At 45.2% G+C, this 21,030-nt stretch overlaps 1 protein-coding gene across 5 annotated transcripts in view; it reads right to left on the reverse strand.

Moving 5' to 3' along the window:
- Nucleotides 1-21,030, reverse strand: part of ENTPD1 (ectonucleoside triphosphate diphosphohydrolase 1) — a 53,515-nt gene that overhangs the window by 10,708 nt on the left and 21,777 nt on the right. The window contains exon 1 of one of the 5 annotated variants that reach the window (XM_048311152.1): nt 20,408-20,529. The exons of 1 other annotated variant lie outside the window; for it this stretch is intronic. In XM_048311152.1, coding sequence (XP_048167109.1) covers nt 20,408-20,423 — 16 coding nt within the window. In that variant the 5' untranslated portion in view covers nt 20,424-20,529. Of the gene's footprint in view, nt 1-3,213; nt 3,359-8,005; nt 8,316-10,676; nt 11,119-20,407; nt 20,530-21,030 lie in introns of those variants that run through there. 3 more of the 5 variants (XM_048311155.1, XM_048311154.1, XM_048311156.1) reach the window with 3 other exon arrangements.

Below are 21,030 nucleotides of genomic sequence, written 5' to 3' on the forward strand. Positions count from 1 at the left end.
AATCCATCCTGGCAATTCATGTCGTGCATGCAAATATGAAAAGCATTCAAGTTCTGATCAGGGTCAGCTTCTAACTGCTCTGGTTTTATGTGAGGGGTGGTCTCAGGTTCCAGAAATTTATAGTGTTACCTGGCCTTACAAGTGACCCTAAATCCTCAAGTTATTTTCGGAAGTTAGCCCAAGTGAAAAGAAGCAACGCACCTCTGACAAGCTGGAACTATAGACAAATAACAGCTACTTGCCTTCTTAGAGAAAATGAAACCTAAAAGTGCCAGGAGAGATGACTTTGAAGATGCCACAGACAGGTGCATTGGGAATGTGACCTGGAGCTCTGTGCTCACTCTCACACGTAAATCTGCTGAGGTTAACTGTGAAATTTGGAAGCTTGTAACGCTCACATTGTGTGAGTGCCTGTTGGAGGCTCAGTATGCTTGCCAATATCTCCAAGAATGCAGCTTAAAAAAATAGTCTAGTGTGCATAGCAGACAGTAGGAAGTAAGAATGTATTTTATTAAACTCTATTCAAAAATGCCCAGAACTCAGGGCTTGAAGTGATTAGAAACAGCAGAGCATGATGGCTGGGAGACCTTTCTTCTTATTGGAGAGAGTAGTTGGCTCAAGGTATGATAGCACTGAGCATGTCTGCTGAACAAAAATTATTTTAACCCTAGAAAAAAGAATAAAAACAGATGCTATATTGTAAAATCAGCTGCACAGTATAGATATGAAGTTAGCATGCATGAAAACTGAAACTGCTGCTGACAGTTGCACAGCACATCCACATAATTATTGCCACCCTTACTCTGAGATCTTGCCTAGAGGAAACCATGAACAGATTTATGTGTTTGCTGATATAGGAATGAAGGATGTGTAACTTTGCACAAGTTCTAAGATTTTCAAATTTCCTGTTTTGATGGGTATTGTCAGCCTGCTGCACCTTTCAGCAGCCACGCTCTGAAAGTACCAGCATTGTTAGCAAAGCAGGAACATTTTTCTCACTGTAATGGGCCATCCCAGTTATCAGCTAGTATTCCCTTGTCTGAAGGCAGAGGCATAGTGATAATTGTCTGCATCCCACCTGTAGCCTGAGATTAGTAATTTTTTTTGTCAAGGCACATTATTTTCTTAACTCTGAATATGACTTTTGCCTAAATTTTGGTTCAGTATCATGAGCACTTTTCAGGACTCTGGGGTTTGTAGAGAGATGACTTTGTTGCTGTATCCCATACCAGACCATCCAGCTCTGTGAACTCTAATGCTACCAAAGAGAATTTTATTGAAATGTTTTGTACAAGAAAAGGTACAAGATGATAAACATAATCCAGAAGGTAGTGTAACAAAGTAATAACCTTCCAAAGAGCACTCATAGTGTACAGACTTGAATACTTGACAGACTTGTTTAAAAAAGACAAACTTATTTTAAAAAATCCAAACAAAAACCAAGCCAAAAAACAACACTGCAAATCCATCTAAAGAATTCAATGTAGTTAAAATTCACTTGCCATTTCTTCAGAAAGGTGAGGTATTTCAATAAGTTCCTTTTTCTGTACACTTGGTTACCTCATCAGCTCTAGGTGTAATTGCAGGTTCTGCAGGGGCTAAAGAATTAAGTTATTCCAGCTTCCTCCAGCTCCTCTGAATTTCACATTCGCACTACTGAATGCCATGCAAACACTCCTCTGTGTCCACCAAGTGGAGCAGCACTTGACTGACTTCCAGGCCCCAGGATCTTCCTTCCACTAGCAGTTTTCCTCAGCTAAAGATTAAGCAGACACGATCTTCTGTCCCTGTGCCCAGTCAGAATCCAAGTAGAGACAGATCTCTACTCTTTCTCTCATACTGCCCACTGTGTGCAGTGACTAAAGCATCCTGTAGGGCCATAAGTAGGCATAGAAATGATACTGCTTTACTCCTCTCAGAGCTCAGAGCTGCTTGGTGCTGGAGCCCTGCCCGGCTGCATGGGCATTGAGCACTCTGCAGATGCTGGAGCACAGCCCAGCTGCTCAGGCATCTCTTGTCTGTTTCCAATTTTGGTCTCTTTCCTTTTTTATATAGGGGCTACCACTCTTTCCATCCAGTGATGTCCCCAAAACATAAACAGCTCTAACATCCTTTCCGTCTCCAAGACAAAGAACTGGGAGGATGTTGTCAGTCACTCCAGGTAGCAGCAGTTTTGCTGCGGAAACCCTGTTGCTCTTAGTGAATCACCAGGAAGGACCACACCAGCGTGGGAGGCAGCTCTGTGTGAAGGCAAGGAAGCAGATTTGACTCTTGTGTCTTCCAGAGCTCAAGACAAATAGGAAATGGCCCCTCCAGCCAACACTAGACTAAGTCACTGGCACCTCTGCGTGCCAGGAGATGTCACTCACAGCCAAGGCTGCCCCCCTCAACACCCTTCTCACCAAACAAGATTTAGCAACAAAAGTTAAATGGAATCAGGCAACCAGCTGCTTTTAGACATGCAATAAGGAGAGACTATGGCTTGTTTAAGGAGTGACATTAGGAATGTCAAGCAGAAAAGATGTTGTACATAGACCAAAGCCATGCTTGGTTCAGACAATCTCACTGTGACCCATCATCTCTAATAAATACAAATATTTTTGTAAGATCTGACTTCGCATAACAGATAAAGCTGATGCCTGATCTTTCCTTTGGATGTTCGTGCTCAGTTACAGAAAGGATCACAAGAGACTGGACTGCAAGGCCAGCCCTCTTCCACTGCACAAGTGCCACACTGACAGAGACACTTCCCACCATCAGCTTTATCCCCTCATCACTCCTCTGTATGGTCAGGAACGGTCCCATTTTCAGCCTTAATTTATTTATTGCCAGGCTATTCCCTCTGTCTGTCTTCCACTTCTATCTCACAACTTCTGCAACGCTCAATCCTGCAGGAATTTATTCTCTTAGTCAATTTGTAAGAAATTATCCTTTCTGGATTTTTGTCTTTTCCAGCCTTTTCCATCTGCCTGAAGAGTCCAACATCACTTCTCTGCATATAGAACTACTTGCTTACATTTTTCTTGAGGATTCTGACCAGAGCTGCAAGGAGGCTGGCCTTGCACAGTACTGAACCTATCCCACAGGAGATGATCCAGTCCCAGCCTAAATGAAGTGAGGTGGGGTCTTGCACCACCTCAGAAACATGATCATCTACCACCCCAGGCAGTGACAGTTAACCCAGCACCTCTCATACAATCTCAGCAAACCCACCCAGGAGAGAGGGGCTCTGGCAATGCAGTCTGTGCACATTTTCTAACTGCAGGAGTTCGTGTCTGTGGAGTTCTGCTGGCAGTGATGGTAGGGAAAGGGCATGGGAGCAGTCAGTGCTGCTGTTCGGCATGGAAAGAGGACACACACATCATCCTCCTGGTGAGTGAAAATGAGATTTCAGTAGTCATGAAGTTTTTTTCAGGCTGAATTGCCTGAAAAACTCACTGATTACTCTGTGAGGTTGCTGAACTTGGATCAGATTTGATGCACATTACCCAAAAGGCACTCCTGTCTTCAGACTCACCACAGCCAATCATCGGAGTGCATAAACACTCAGAAGATCCACACTGCTTCATTTATCAACCCTTTTATGAAATTTTCCCTGTCCCCAACTGACTTCTTACTCATTCTCATCTGTCTTTTTCACTTAAACATGCTTGTATCCAAGTTACCTAGGAGGACTTTGCTGCAAAGTAATGTAAACCACCTGTTTCAGGCCAGCATGTTGGAAAAGTCTTTTCTCAGGCTGTCAAGAGGCTCAGGTTTGTCTTAGAATTTACATACAAGCACATATACAGTAAGTCAATGGCTTTGGTTTAAGGGGCTTTATTTCAAAATATCAGGGCAAGACACACAGCATGTTGAAATTAGGATTCAAGTTCCAGATCAGGATTTTACATCACTTTTTACAACTGCTATGTGGAACAGTGTGGGAGACTCTGCTCCAAGTCTTAATTATTCATATGGCAAAGATTTTGGCCTAAATACTGGTGTGATCTCTGACCTTCCTTGTAGTGCTATGTAGAATAATAAATACACTTTTACTGGGTTATATTTTTCCAGATGAAATACTTGTAAGTGCTGAAGTACAAACATTGAAGTGTCAGTGAAACTGATAATCCAAACAATATAATGGGTCTTTTGGATGCCGTCTTTCAGAGACATTTGATACTGAAATATTGCAGCACTACATGTCTCAAAACCCATAGACTCCCATGAATTTAGGCTATACAGCTTGGCAGCTTGAACTGTTCCATGTGCACACATACCTGTGCACGAGTGAGCTGGAAGACAAAGGGTGTCTGAGATCACATCAAGCTGCGAGCGAAGCACACTGACACATAGGACTGAAGTTGAAAACCAGTTTGACAAATAGGTGAGAGCCTGGTGAAAACATCTAACTCTCTTAAGGACAAAAGCAAATATGACATTTAGGTAACAGCCATAACGCAAAGAAAGTGTGGTGAGCAATCTGTTAAGCAGCTTTTCCAGAGAAATCATTACGGCAGCTACAGCAGTTTATAGTAAGCTTTCCCTCCATCTAAAGCTGGTAAATCTCCCTGTGAGGTTCTATGTCCAATTTTGGACACTGTCTTTCAGGAAAGATGTAGACTGCTTGGAAAAACTCCAGAAGTGAACAAGAAAGATCGCAAGCCTAAAAACTTGACCTATAAGGGAAGATTGAAGGAATTGAATTGTTAAGTTTGCAGAAGAGAAGAGCAAAGGAGGCTCATTATCTGTCTTCAGACAAATGGCATTTCTATCTGCCAGCGCTGTTGTAGCTGATCCTGCCTCAGGATGAGGGTGGCTCCTGGACTTCCTCCCAGTTCCGTTTCCTTGGTTCAGAAGGCAGGGAGTCAGCAAAAAGGGGACAATGCATTCATAAGCTAGACTGCCAGCAAAGGCCAATGCAGTGCATATGCTCTCCCTGTGGGATACAGATGCAGTTGTACAAAGGTGCTCCCTCCTTTGCCCAGCAAAGCTCCAGGTTTTGTTCAGGCATAATTCAGCCATGGCAACCACCCTGCTATATGCTATCCATGTGTACAGCACTGCTTGGCGTGGGAGTACCTCATCCTTTTACTGCTTTTAGTGTTGTGGCTGGGATACAACCCTGGGAAATTGCACAACACACATTGAATGAGTCCTCTTTTCCTGGAAAAAAGAAAAGCGCGTGGAAATCCTGGAGAGCTGGTGGGTGCTAGAGGCAGCAAAAGCTGAGCAATGGTAGCAAGAGACAGATACAAAGGAGCAGGCAGCACACAGGCTCTTCTCTCCCTTCCACAGCTGCCCGCAGCACAGAGGGGCTTTGTGCTCGGGGAGCCCCATGGCCCTGCAGAGCAGATTTACTGCTGGAGAGGTGCTGTCCAGGGGCTCTGGGCACAGCCCCAGTGACCCAGACTGCCACACCAACAAGTGCCCCATTCACCCGTGCACAAAGCAGGTTCCCCTGTCAGAGACCTTCCCACGATGCAGTGCTGGGGATGGTGCTCAGCCTCCCTGGCTCTCTGCAGGGCACTCACACCCCCTCTCACCTTGGCCTCACAGCCCATCTCCCTGGTATTATACACAAGTCTTCCCAATGCCTGCTCATTAAATAGTCTCTCTGCAGGAAGATATTTTTCTGGCTTACACTGCAGCAGTCAGACCCAGACACTCAATATTCTTAAACACAACCAGCAAGTGGCAGGATGCTGCTGGCACAATGACCTTTAGACAGTAATTTTTCACATTTATATGCTGTTTACTGAACGTCTAAGCCTGTATCCTACTTGTACTCATACTCATTTCTTTAGGATTCTCACATTAAAGAGGTTTTTCAAACCAGAAGAGAATACTGTTGTCAGTTACATCCGTTTCCTGCCAGGAAACCTCTGATATTATTAATTTGCTACCAGCCATCAAAGTTATATTTTAGCTGGAGAAGATTTATTGCCGTTACCCACAAAGCTTGAAGTTTCATCAGAATATATCCAGTGAGCACAAGGGGGCTTCCCCTCCTCCCTGGCTTCCCAGCTAAATTGTTGCTTGAATATACTTGACTATCACATAATGTAAAGGCATTTGTTTGTCTTTCTCGGGGAAAAAAGATGCAAGAAGCACTGACACCTTTTCAGCTTTGTCTGATAGTTCAAATGCAATGAGTTGCAATGGCCCAGTGGTGCTGCCAGGCTTCTTCTTGTGCTCAAGATCCTCACATTCTTCTTTGCTCTTAACTCACTGGCCGTGACTTTTTCCTTATGCTTCTTTTGACCATCTTTTACACTTTCCAACTTTAAATTTGCACTAATTTTATCTTCCTTTTTTTTGCCTCTGAATATGCATCTTTAAGAGATTTTATTATTTTCAAATTAACATAACTTCCAACAGTTGAATTATGGCTTTTGTGGAACAAAATAAGAAGGCAATGGGCTGTTTCTTATTAGCATTCCTATTTCCACATTTTAAATACTCTGCTGATTCAGTGAAAGTATTTTTTATTTTGTGATGTTATTTCTTTTAAGAGCTACTAGACATTGTCGACACAGAATAAGTGGGGATTACTTTTATAATAATTCAAAACTCTCATAGAATTTCGTCTCTTTCTGTTGAGACTGTGGTCAACACACATTCCTCTTGAGCTGGAAGTAATGCATTGCAAATTGTGAGGCGGTCACCCTCAGTTTTGAGAAATTGCCTTGTCTTTCACTAAAACGCACCATCATATCAGCTTTTCTCATCCCTCTATAGACAGCCACGCCCTTCTCTTTCTCCAGCATGCTGGCTGGCAATGGGCACTAGCTTTCAGTTGCTTTGGTCACTTGCTCCCTGTTCATCCCCAGGCAGCTATTGTGAACAACTATTTAATTACTGTTGCTGCTTAAGACAGCAGGACTACTGCTTACACTGGAAGATGGGTGATGTGTGAGTCACATCACCAACCCAGTAGAGCCCACCCTTCCCTGTGTCCTATCAACCACCCACACATGAGGGGGATGTACAAGTCATCATGAAAAAAAGAGAGGAAACAGCCTCCAGAACAACCACTCCCCCTTCAACTCCCACGTTGGGCCAGCAAGTTCAGAAACTTCCTGGAGAACAAAAAGTCCCGAGCTTTGTAAATGCTGCAACGCCCCACAGGAGGTTCTGACAGGGAATCACTGCAGAGGAAACAGATCACAGACCCAAACCCCCCGTTATCCACAGCATGCTCTGCACCCAGCACACTTTGACTGCCAGCGGTGCCAAAATAAAACCCCAGCAGTCACCAGTTTTCCTTATGCCCTCTCCACTGACAACCTTCCCTGCCTTGAAGGGGCTGAGGCCACCAAGCCTCTCACCACACCTCAAGGCTGTTTTTCTCTGAACTGTAGATTCCTGGGATCACCTTGTGTGTTGATTAAACATTACTGCTTTCAGGGGCTCACTTCCCTGCTTTCCAAAATAAACAGCACAGCTGCCCAAAGTGCCACACGTCAGCAAGTGGAGCCGCTGCCTGTGCTGCCCAAGGATTTCTGCACAGCAAAGCAATCAGCTTTTCTTCTGAAGTTTCACTTCCCATTCAGGACCAAAAACCATTGGAGACTGAACACAGACACACACCCACTGTTCCAAGCTGGTGCAGCATCAGCAGAGCCACTGCAAGGGCCCTGGGGGATGATGCCCATTCCGCAGCAGTCCCTCATGAGAGTGCATAAGCTGCAGTGCCTAGCTGTGCCTGGGATTTTCCCTATATCCTGGTTGTGCCACCCCTTAATTCTGTGATTTTCAGCACAGGGATTTGTTGTCTTAGAGGAGCATTTCTCAGTCCTATAAGGTACCCAGTGAGTTTTTCCTCCCTTAGCATGCATAGCACCCCATTTGCAGCAGTGAATACTGTAGGCACCTTCCCTTTGCAACCCATCCTAGCAGATGAAGCAAAACCCCCTTGCTATTCAGGCAGGGCAGCAGCTCTGCTGCCTCCTTTCAGCAGCTCAGGGTTAGGGCTGCCATGTGTAAAGATAGCACTCTGCTTAAACTCTTCCCAACTCACCTGTTTACCTCCAGCTGTCAGCACTGCTATCTCCATTCATCATTTGAGAGCACAGGACAAGGAACAGCTGGAATAGTTCCTTTATCTTGCTGAGGAGCACATCCACCATCCAGGCCTTGTGGAAAAATATACTGATTTCTCAGAGGTCAGCTTTAATAACTAGGATTCCCACAAACCATGAGGAGAATTCAGCTCATGATATTTGGCATGAATATAATTCTCTGTTCCTCATGCTGCTACAATTTCCATTTCAAATAGCAGGAAACAAATTACCCTGTGGTATTTTTAGTGACGACCAGTGGGAAGGAACATGGGATCAAAGGCTATTGAGGGGCATGGGCCTTGACAAAGTTCCTGAGCGTAAGAGAAGAAATACGTCTTGGAAATTACAAAAGTAATAAGGAAAATATGAATCTAAATTTTCATGCTCAGAGGAGCACTTTGAAAAGGCTGGAGCCTCATGCCGACATGTAACAAAACAGCAAAGGAGTTTTTCTGGATGAATGGGCTGACACAGGGTGCTATTAATCTCTAAAGTTCAAATTACTTATTACTGGGATGTGCAGTGAATCCTGAGAGGAGAATTAGGCTCAGGAAAAGAAACCCATTTATAATCAAGCCATAGTTTGGCCTTCAATTTATTATCCATTAATCTTCCCCTCCTCCCCCCACTATTCTTGCCTCAAGTATTTCAAATTAAAAACATGAAATATTTTGGATAAGGCAGCATGAGTACAGGGGGACAGTCACAGCAGCCCACCCTTCTGTCCGGCAACCCAGGGCCCACACAGAAAGGAGCTACAGGTCTGCTGCTTCCCTGGGGCCACTGTGTTTCCCAGCCTCTTTCAGCAGCATTCTCCCTCTGACTAGGGATGGAAGGTCCCAAGCTCAAGTCGGAGCCCACCTTCCAGCCACAGGATCTCCAGGCCAGCTGCAGAGCTTGCAGCGAGTTCACACGAGCACACATTTTCCTCACATCTCCTGCAGGAGCAGGGACATTGAAAAGGTTATTTATTAACAGCTCTGGGACAAATGGGCAAGAAAGAAAACAAATCCATTTATAAATCAGCTAAAGAGAAAACTTGTGACCCTAATGGTCTCCTTTGTAATTCCTTAAGTGTGGCCTGGAGCTGCCCTGGCATCATTTCTTGTGATGCTGAATCAGCAGAACAGCCCTGCTTGTGCATTGAATAGCCTGATAAGAGCAGAATAGACCCAAGAAAGCAGTAACTTACACCACGTCCAGATTTTTTCTTTGCTTCTGTTAGGATTTAGGGAGACTGATAGTGCTCAAATTTCTCACCACTAAGTACCAAGCAGCGACTCCTATTAGCATCTACCTCTGCAATCCAGGACATAGTGTTCCTCCGGGACAAGGTGGAGACAGGATAAAGAGAGAAAACTCATGCTAGAGCTGTCTGAAAGAGCAACGTCGTTGCTATCTGAGCTCTCATTTAGGAGCATACCAATCCTGAATACTTTGCCAGACTTTGTCCTTTGATAACATTTCTCAAGGCAGGGGGTGGGGGGGAAGGAGAACAAAAATAACAAAACACTGTTCTGTTTAACAGTTACCCATAGCAGAGAAAAGCTGAGCTAAAGTTTCCAACAATTATCAGTACAAAATCCTAAAATAGACATGCAATGTACCATTTTTGAGTTTAAAACTGGCTGGACAGGAGTTTCGTCATGTGGATTGAAAGCCGTGTAAAGACAACAAGGCAGCTTATCAAGATGACGTGTTAGAACAACACTGTAAAAATGCTCAGTGTAGCAGCGATATGGACGAAGGAACCAAGGCCTCAAGCAGAACTGGCAAATTGCTCTGTAATTCATTGGAAGGAACTGTATGTCCAGGAAGGAAAAATAAATAATGTCCAAGGTATCTATGGAAACCACCATCTTACACGAGAAAAAATAAAACTCAGAAAAAGACAAACAAGAGAAGAACAACTCAAACCTCAGATGCTCGTAAGGCCAGCAACACTAATCGAAAGCAGGATTTGATCTCAAAGAGATGGGGCTCACTTAAAGAGATGTGAAATGTGGAAATGCAGGCTAGCAGCTGAAGGAGAAACAGGAGCTGTACAGTAACTCTTTGGGGCTGTCTCCTCAGAGAAGATGTGGGAACCCTACCCTTCAATCCATTTATAACCTGGCTGGGCTCCCACAGCAGTCTTACTCAGATGACTCTCAGCAGTAGGTCTCTTCCTGGGCCATGACCTGCTCAGCCTTTATGCAGGCATGTGGGAAGTTGACTTACTTTGGGGGGGAACGGCGAAGTCAAAGTGCTTGGGAGTAGTTTCTGTTTTGCACTTTCCATCACTGAAAGCATCTGAGAACTTTCCTTGCCCTCCTGTTTTGTCTGATGTTTTTATCCAGTATTTTTCAGCTCTTAGAGCCTCTTACAGCTCAATTTGGACCTGATTATATTTTTGCACCATCGATCACAGCAAAACAAAAGCTTCTTAAACTCTGATGGTCTTATCAGTTATAAATGAAAAAAGATGTGAAAGCTTTGTTTAAGAATGGAGAAGTTTTTCATGTATCTATGATACAGCAAACTAATGCAGCAACAGCGCATGACCTTACGAAACAGGAAGATGATGTTTGTTTTGAAGAATCATTTTGGTCCCATTTTCTCACCCACGCTCGCTCCCCCCATACTCACAGGCACCAAGCTCGCCCAGGTGCTCTGGCAGGATCCTGTGTGAGATGAGACTGAGGGTGCCAAATGCCAAATCCTCACTGCACCTCTTGGGTTCCTCTTCAGTGACAAGCTACATATTCTTGAGCAGGCCTTTTGCCATCTTGCGGGGTTAATGGTTACCACAGGGTGATCCTTTTGCCTGGAAATCCCTTTTATCTAGGACAGGTGGCTGCTCAGTGCCTTTTTCCCCCCCTCATTTTGGGTACCTTAGCTCCCACTGTCCGTCTGCTTGCCAGGAGAGGAGGAGGACAACTTGCAGAGAGGATGTGCTGGGAGTTTACTGTGATCTGTCTGTTATTTGAGCAGTTTTGTTCCCCAAGGACTCGCTCGCACAGCGGCTTTATCAGCACCCAGGCCTTTTCCTGGCAAGCCACCCATGTGAGGCTTATCAGGGCGCAGGTGGCCACACTTGTCGCAAACACATTTTTCAGCACTTACCCAGTTTTAGTGCAGTCAGTTATGTCCTTGGTTATCAATACAGACCATTCTTTTGCTCCTTGATCTGTTGCTTCTTTTTCTCCTGCCTCACACACACACACTTCCATTCTCATTTCTTCCAGGCCAGCTGTAGTACTGCTGCTCCTCCAGCTGCACACCTACCTTAGTCATGGTGTGCTAGGACCTTGTTTTCACAGGCCACCATTGCAGCTGGGAAAAGGTCTCCTTGGCTTCGTTAGGTTATGACAACAGCAAAGTAGGTTTAGGGCTGCTGGGATAACCGTGAAACTCTGCTGCTCAGATGTAGCCAGCTCTCCTGCTCGGAGCTGGTGGCACAGCATCCACGGGCACAGAAGCAGTGGCAGTCTTTGGGAAGTCAGAGGACGCTGAAATCCTGGAGAGCAACACTGAAGCCTGTCCCTGAGTGTCACTGCCCAACTCACCACAGAGGATTTAAAATAGTTTACAACCAAGATCTCACCGACAGTGTTAGAGCTGGAGCTGTTTTCAGCCTGTCACAGGCAGAGCAGCTCCCTGTGACTGTACAGGGTGAGACCATTGTCACCAGTGCAGCAGAGACCTGGTACTGTTCCTGTATCCAGGCTTGCAGGGCAAGGCTGGCATTAACCTCAGCTTCTCCCATAAAGCTCCTGTGAGACGGGACAGCTGCAGTTATCCCAGAGCAGAGCCACAACACCCACAAGAAGGCTTTTGTGCATGCACATTTTCTCATGTCAGTCTTATGAGTCCAGCCTTCTCCCAGCACACAGACACCAAGCAAGGCCAGGTCTCTTAATACTTTCGCAATATTGCCAGGCTCCCCTTGACTCTGTGGCTTTCACAGCTGACTCCAGCCCTCAGCAGTACTGTCTGCCCACATCATATGGGAAACTAATACAAAACAGGTAATGCTGGAGCCCTCCATCATAGGTTTGTCAGCCTTTCCTGAATAAAAAATCGTAACACTTAAATTTGACACAGAGCTTTTCACCCATATATTGCCAAGGAGTTTACGGAGGTCAGCACCATTAGCCTTATTTCCTCAGTTGGTGAAAAACCAAGAGAGCAGTAGACATCCCAGTGTCTGCCCTGTGGACCACCTCATCCGCTTGTCTGGGTAGCTCTCATGGACCAGGCGTTGCAGCACACTCCTTCCTGCAGAGAGGCAGAATTCCCAAGGTCCGGGGAAAGAGCAGCACACTTTGGCTACAACTACTCTTAAATTCCATCATTTTGATATATTCTCTGATGTTCTGCCAGACTAACAACAATTTGGAGATTAATGGTCCAGTAAGATACACATGACTCATACTAAAATTTCTATGCAGTTGTGCTGCAACTTTAAAAGCAGGGAATAAAAATTGAAAGTGTCATTTAGGTTAGAAGAAAAATGCTGGAAAAGGGAAACATAGGCATCAGAGTCCCATGGAGGAATGAAGGCATTCCCTGTGTCTCCTTCCTGCAGACTAACTTCAGGGACAGCGGAAGGAGAAACCAGCAGAGTTAAAAGAATTCATTACTACATTATAAAGATGCCAATAAACTAAAGACTAACTGCTACTCCACACCAAAAATTCCCAAGATGTGTAAATTTATAGTTAGACTCCTGAGAAATATAGGGGCAAAAGAAGTTCGCCAAATCCCTATTTACAGAAGGACATCTATTCCCAGCAAGGCCTATGGGACCCAGTTAACATTCTTAGGTGCCAAGTGGCCACAGCGCTGAAGATTCTTAAATTGGTAGAGAAATTACTAGTCTCTGTAGCTGAGACACACTTTGTAACCTAAAAAGGAATTGTGAAATTACTGTCTTTAACAAAGAGTTCAGAGCATGGGGCCAGGTTCTGTTGTAAACCACTATTTTTAAGATGAAGTGCAGTGGTTTAGTTTCACAGTTTGCTTAACTGCTGTGTTTGCTCTGCCACAAAAGGGACTATCCTACCTCTGTCTTGTGCCATAGTTCCACCTTTCAAATATGGTCCTAATTCTCTTTAGTTAATGACAGAATAAAGTCTAAAGAACCCTGCTGAAACATTCTTTTCTTCTTTTTTGTATCGCTTTCATGTTTTTGGTCACAGCAGTATTTCTAAGTATTGTAAACAAGAGCCTGACCACTGGATTTACCAGAATAAAATTCTTTTTGGCTTCCGCTGTTTTCGTGTTTACTGCAGTCTCAAACAAAGCTGACAAAGAGCAAACTTCCTATATGATTTCAGTGAAGTGAGACTAAATATATATATAGAAGCTTTAGATCAACTTATTTGGCACATTCAATTCAAGACAAAATTGCAGATTTCCAGTACATTTCCCAAAAGAAGCTGGAGCCAGCAGCTAGGGGCTGATTGTGGTGAAGAGCAGATGTTCTCCCTGGCAAGAGCTGCCCACTCGCATTCTGGCAGAGAGCAGGTAGCAGGGAGGGACAGTTTTGAGCAGAGGGACAAATCCCATTCTGTTACCTGTCCCCACCACCAAACCCACCCTCCACAAAGCAGCTCCACCTTTCCTCCCGCTGCTTGCCTGCTCCCTGGGCTCTGCCATGCACTCTGGATGTTTCCATCCCATTAGCTGTACTGAAGGGACTCCAAATTCCCTCCAGCCCTCACTTTTGGAGGAGCCTACCCCTTCTTGCTAAGCCCAGGGTGAATGCTAGAAACGTTCACAGCAGCTGAACCAGCATCTGCCTCTCTACTGTCTCGGGATCCCTACAAGCAGATTGTGACAGTGCTGAGAACCAAATGAGTGGTTGAAGTGGTTTCTGAGTCCTGAGCTGCTGACTCACCTTTTCCAGTCAGCACACAGAGCTCAAAGGCCAGGGATGGTTTGAGCTATGGCTGAAAGGCTGCAGACAGTTAATGAAAAAACAAACTAAATCTCATTCCTTTGTAAAAATAGGTTCATTTTCTTTGCATCCTCTCCATCAGGAACACACCAGGATCTGTGATCAGGGCAAAGATTCTCAGGAGGATCAGAAACAAAGGGGAGAATACAAATCAAACTAAGAGCCTTTAACTTCTAGTTAAGCAAAATAAAAATGTTTGCTCAAACGTACAAGTCCCAGCCTGTAAATCAGTCAGCCACCCTGTAAGGCTTCCTTTTGGTCAGAAGAGATGCAGCATTCAGCTGGATGGAGGTCACAAGGGAGCATGGGGTAGAGTGGGTCAGACTGATGGACACATGTCTCCTCATACTAGGGACTTAATCCCTGTGTTGGCAGCACAAAGGGAATTTGAAAAGCAATGTGAAGGAAGACAGTGAAGCGGCTCTGCAGATCCTCACTGAAAGCTCTTCCCAAGCTGGAATGGACAAATATGGGCCTCAAAGGGTTCAGACAAGAACCGTAGTAGGCAGAGTTGTGGCATTGCTGGTGGTGGCTAAACACCAACAGAATAGTGACAGCACTGACCCTTGAGTGTGAACGGCCAGTGCAGCCCTAGGGACAGAGGGACAAGGAGCCCGAAGAGCAGGATGGGGAATAGGTATTTCCAGCATTTTCCACAGTTGGGGGCAGCAAACACATGAGATGATGTGAGCAGATGAATTTCTTCAGTGTGCATTAGCCAACTCTGTTCTCTTCCATCTGGCCTCTCACTTTCCCCCTTAATTCATTTCTTAATTTGTACTGCTAATGCAGCAGTGTTTCAGAGCACAGGGCTTGTTTTGTGTCTCTCCTTGTGTTGCAGTGAAGATTTCCCCACTGCACCCCCCAATAACTTTCATCAAAGGGACTTCTACCCTTACCCTCCTTCTGTTCTCTCGCTCGAGCTGGTGCTGACTTTCAAGTTAGACAAGCTGGAAGTTATCACAGAATAAAAAGAACAAGGCTAGAAGCAAGGACAGGCACCTTTTCTCTTCTCTTTCAGCAGCAAGATTCATGTCAAATGACACCACTGTAGACGTGCACCCTTAGGCTCTGTTGCTCTCCGTGTGAGCATTCTGGCAACAGCTCTGTGACTAAGAGACACTGATGGAAATGCCTACCATAAACCTTCAGCTCTGCTCAGGGAAGGGAGGTTTCCACTGAGTTGAAACATAAAGCCAGTTCTCACACCTAGATGACAAAACAATAATAAAATAGGATTTTATTAGTGGTCGCCATCTAACTCAGCTTTCAGAAAACCAACTGGGGTGCTTCTCTCGTGAACATGAGTCTAAAATTTTACAATTTAAGTTTGATCAGTCTCAAGAAATACTAATCTCTTATGAAGTGGCTGCCCAAAGTAATTTCAGTATCACCTACTTCATCCCAAAGTTCAGCCTGAACACTTCTGTCTTTAACCACATCCTAACCACCTTGAACAGATAATTTCTAAGCTGAGAATGCAGCTCCTGTCTCAACACACTTCCAAGCAGATCCAGCTCTGTGGAACACTGTTATTGGGCATTGAGCTAGTGAGAAGGTATAAAATACCTGCCCAGAGGGTATTAACCCAGAAGTTTCATTTCCTAGCTGCTCTCAAACCCACAGGTGTGAAGATGTCTTAGGAAAAGAAGAAATGTGACTAAGTATGATACTTTTGCACCACAGTAAGCCAGCTATGCAACTTAGGTGAAACCAAAAAGATTATGAATGATTATAGCTTCTGTAACCCTTTGCTTTTCAGGTGTCCAGCCTCTTAAATTTATTCTTTCTCCTCTAGAAATTCCTCGAGGGTTTTCGATATGCTTCTGGTAATTACAAGTCAAGGGGCAAACAGATCGCAGGTCACAATAAGGTTGACTAGAGGACAACCTTCTCCCTCCATGGTAATGAAGAAACCAAAACCTCTGAGTTATGGCTGTCCCAGACATAAATATTTTATAGACATACACATGCATACATACACACCTCTACATATTTTTTTTCTGAACAACATTGTCTGGAAATTGTTCTGGTCTATTCAGTGTTTGAATGTCCAATTTTCCTCCCAAAGTCACATTAGCTGTGCTTTTACAAGCTTGGCTTAAAGCCTTTTATTTGCTCTTTATCTTTCCAACCACTCTTGGCTTCTTTAGACTTTTTCCTCTGACTTAATTGGTATTTGTACTGGTCCTCCTAGAATTGACAAACTCCATCTGCAAATCAGCAATGATTTTATGCTTTTTAGATCATTATTGGAAATGTCTAATGCCATCAGGCCTCTTCCAGAATACCTCTGAAAACACAGCTGTTTCGTGATTATTTCCTTTGATTACTATTTTTGAGGCCTATTGTTATCCAGGTCTCAATCCATTAGTTCGTTCTTTGCTAGAGAGTCATAGGGAGACTTTTGCAATCAGAACAACATCAGAAGCACATCTATTGTGAAGAAGTTTAAACATGGAAGGTATTCATATTTACTCTTTTCAACCACATTTTTGTCTCTGGAAAATAAAACAAGTGCAAGTAATTAGCTGGAAAATAAAGGACCAGTGCCTTCCCAGCCCTACCCTTATAATCCAGACCATGCCTGTCAAATAGCAGCCAGGGAAATCAGTTCTTCCAGTTCCCCTTTCGTGTAGGGGTTCTTAACTCTCAGGAGAGTCAGGCTTTAGAAGTCCCTTAACTTATAGCCCGGATTTGTTCAAAAGCCACTCAGCTTTTAAGAACACTTATTTTTTTTCCTAGGACTTCAATGGGTGATAACATGCATGAGACAAAATGCAGCCTGTTTTTTTCCAAATGGGAATCACACCAGGCTTGTGTGACATCTATTTTTCAAAGTCAGCTGACATACTGTGTAAACAAAAGATCCTTCAAGAAAGCAAAGATCTACCAGTGCTTGAAATACTTCCCACCACTCCTTCTTATAAGTGCATTCTCCAGCCAAGTTCCAAACCCAAAAGAAACATATTCCTTGAAGTTCTTGCTACAGACTCTTGTAAGTGGGACTATCTCCATTCTAGGATTCAGACCAATATGCTCACTTGAGGGGGCCATGGGAACTCATAAGTTTGCTTCTGTCTGGGATGAGTAATTTCCTTCTCCATGCATTCATTCCGTTATCCATTTTGACAATGTTACTCATTTCTACAATGTTCTTCTGCAAGTTACTTTGATAAGTTTTATCCTCTGCGAAGACAAAAGAATATAATCAAACTAGCTATTAAAATTTGGTTACTGAGGAGATTTATCCAGTAATTTATATAAAACTGGTGTCAAACTAAATTGGCAATATCTCTCCAGGATACCCATCATCATACTGCTGGGATATTGGGTGAACAATAGTATTCTTCCCATTGCCAGGGATATCCACAGTGTTCCAGTTTGCTGAAAATGAACATCACAGCATACAGATCTTCTCAGTAAGCGTTCGGCACATTTCATTTCAAATTGTTGTAACACTTTTTTGCCCCAAAAACATTAATCTACAAAACAAGCTACTTCCATGAACATCCATGAAATACTCCTTCATATCAGAATTCACTTCCTCCCTTCCCCCCCAAATTTGGAAAAGTATTTAAACAACACTTTTCTGTTTTTTTCCTGCATCATCATTAAAATCTTGCCCTGTCCACCTCCGTAATGATCATGCAATTGACCTACATACATTATTTTGTTCCTGAGGCACACTAAATTCCTCCTTTGAATTGTGCCTGGTCCTGATAAATACAGATTTCCCCCTGACATCTTTACTTTCTCTAAATAATCTTCCCCAATTCAGAGTCTGCCTTTTTCATCAGATGTTTTCCATTTCCTCTTTCTGCACTTCCTTTCCATTAATTTGTTTTAACTTCTATTTGCTGTCTTCACTGCCCGAATGAACAAATCAAAGTCATCTTCATTCTTGGTTTTGATGTTGGTTTGGCTGCTCAATATGCCTTCTTTAAATTTGTGATTTTCCACTCACATTCCTTTACTTTTTTTTCCCCCCATCGGATTTTGCTTTATTGCTCTTCCATGCTGGAACAATCTATAGAGAGCAGTCATTTGACAGAGGTTAATTCGTCTCTGTGTATATAGAGACCTCCATATTAGAGTTACTACATGAGTACATTTAATGTTAAAATAGATACATTTTAGAAGGTTTATTGATTTTCACTGCTGTCTATGTGAGATCGGTGTCATGCTCTTGCCAGACTGAAGCACACCCATGTATCCTCTGGTAACACGTATTTATCAGGCTCTCAAGCTTTCTGCCCAACAAAGTATTCACACTGATCAATGATATAACCTGTTGCTCTGTAGCATCCCAAACAGAATTTCTTTCTTGGCCATGTTAGCATTTTGATCCAAATTTCAAAGCAGAGTTGACAGTACCAGTATTCAAGAACAGGCTTTCTAAAACCAAAGACTAATGTTCCAAACGCATTTATTAGAGTCCCTGTGGACAAGGCTTATAGGAAACAGCTGTCTTACTGAAACACTTCCTAATAATTCCTTTCTGATGAAAGGACCTGCCCTTGGTGTACATTCGTGCCTCCTTTCAAGGTGGAACCTTCCTACTCCCTGATAGATGCCTCCTGTCCCAGACTGCCCCGTGTTGGGCCCATTGACTGCTGCCTCTTGCAGAGATACTGCTAGAGGCATTCTCAGAAACACTGCGTGCTGTTTTCTTTTCCCACACACATGAAATGCTATTTCTTTAGGGTCTTGCAAGACTTGCACACTCTGCAGGTTGGCCCGTTCTGGCACCATCATTGCCTCATCTGCAATCGGCTTGAGTACTGTCAGTTTCCTTTACTTTCCTTCTGTCTCTTTAAAATTCCATTTTCTAAAAGAAGGCTTACTTGGTCGTTTTTCCTAAATCAGTTCTCATTATCCAAGTTTCTTTCCCGTGATTACTCACTCACTAGAAAAGACATCTCTGTTAAAGCATTATATTTCATTTTTGGAATCAAAGTTTTAAAAGACTGGTTTCGAAGCTATTCTTATCTCCCTTCTCAGTAGAGGAAAATTATCTCCAAATATTTCCAGCTTCACTCATGACTGCATAAACTAATGAGCTAACCTTCTCCTTCTGCCAGTCTTTGCTTTAAATTTTGATGTACGTCAGACTGAGAAAATGCTTCTTCCCCTCAAATGCCATTTATTATATTCTATGAAGATAAAACGTTGCAAAGGTCTAGTTTACCATTTTGTTTATTCTAGGGGGAAAAAAGAAATCACACTTTGTTTCCCCGTTGTCATAACAATGATAAATGAGCGACTTCCACCTGGTGCTGAACAAGAAACTATCTGCCCAAATATCTTCCCTGTTTACTGCCTCTTGCGTACTTGCCCGAGTTCCTGCTTTGTGTTTGAAAGCCCCGCACAGAGAGCAGTGCTGTCAGCAGTACGGAAAGACGGACCGGGTTGCAGAAGGAGCTGTAAACAGAGGGTAAAGCACCCAGATAGAAAAAAGCTGATACTAAACTAGGAAATGTTTCTGCCAAACGTTGTGACTAGTGCTGCTACGTGCACCGTGTCAGCTGATTATAAAAGGCAAAGCCAAGTACAAGACACTCATCTTGTAGAAAAATCACGGTGCAATAAGAATCTGCAGCTACTGCTGGGTCCCTGCCCCATCCTCAGGAGCGCAGTTAAGGCCAGAGGGCTGCCAGGCTGCCGAGTGGGGAATCCTCCTCTGACGAGCCTGTGAACCGAGAGCCCCTCGCACCCAGCACCGCCCTGCTTCCAGCCTCAGAGCTCTTGTTTCCCACCGAGGTCTCCTAACAGCCAACACTTCCACTGAGTTTTCGCTCTCCCCTCCCCGCCCCCTTCGCCCTTGGAGCGCGGCGCCGGCCCCGGGGACAGCGCGGGCGGCAGCCGGGACTCGCCGCCGGCTCCTGCCCGCGGCGGGGAGGGAATCCCTCGCACTGACGCGGACAAACTTCTGGCAGCCGCCGGCGCGGAGCCCCCGCTCCCGCCCGCCCGGCTGCACCGCCCGGGGACCGCCAGCCCGCGGCCGCCGCCGGCTCCCCCCGAGCAGCCGCGGCCCCCCGCCCGGGCTCCCCGGTCACAACTCGGCATTGTCCCTTCAGGAGCGACCAGGAGTCCAAGGGCTGGAAGATGATGTCAGCCGGGGGCGGACTGCGGCAAGGCTGCGCCCACCCCTGCGAGCCCCCGCCGCGGAGCCTTCGCCCACCGCCGGCAGCGCTCCGCGGGCGCGGAGGGAGGGACGCGCCGCCCGGGGATGCCGCAGCCGCAGCTCCCGCCTGACTGGCACATCCCGAAGGAGATCCTCATGAATATGCACAGGCTCCCCGGAGAGCCGGCCGCGGGATGCCGCCACCCCGGGGGCTCCCCGCCGAGCCCCGCGCCCCTCGCCGGGGGTAAGGGCTGCCTGCGGAGAGCGGCCGCTCGCTTCTGTCCTTACCCTTTGGCTCGTCCATCACTGCCGGTGCTCGCTCCCTCCTCCCGCGCTCCCCCCTCCTTCCTCTCTCAGCCTCTGCTGGTTCCGAGCTGCCTTAGTGAGAGGTGCTCATGAAAATCGGCGCTTTAGTGGTCCATGGCTGTGGGAGGGGTTAGTTTAACTCTACATGACTCAATTCGTGCAACTTGCAGGCTGACCTCCTGTTTTTCTCTGAACACGGATCGCCTCAGAGCTGCCACGTTACCAGCACCTCGGACTTCTCCACCGGGCCGGAGGGTCCCGCACGGCCGGGGGCTGCGGTGCGTGCCCGGGGCTACCCGAGGGAAGCGGTGCTCTGGAGCAGGACTGCATCCCTGGCTCGGGGGGCAGAACGGCATAGTGGCTACAGAGAGAAAGCATTTTGTTAGTGTAGGGGTTTTTTGCGGTTTTTGTTTGCTTTTTCTTCAGTCGCATGAGACTGCACAGATACCCTCCACACCAGCGAGGTACACAAAAGTGTCCAGAGAAGAGATGTCCTTCCTTGTTTCTAGATGAGGTCCAGCCCGCAGGAAAAAACTCAACCCAATCATGAAAGGAGACAAAGTTGCAATAACTGCTGAAAATTTCCTGCACCTACCTGTCCCATG

The sequence above is a fragment of the Corvus hawaiiensis genome, chromosome 8, assembly GCF_020740725.1.
Source record: "Corvus hawaiiensis isolate bCorHaw1 chromosome 8, bCorHaw1.pri.cur, whole genome shotgun sequence".
NCBI classification, from domain to species: domain Eukaryota; kingdom Metazoa; phylum Chordata; class Aves; order Passeriformes; family Corvidae; genus Corvus; species Corvus hawaiiensis.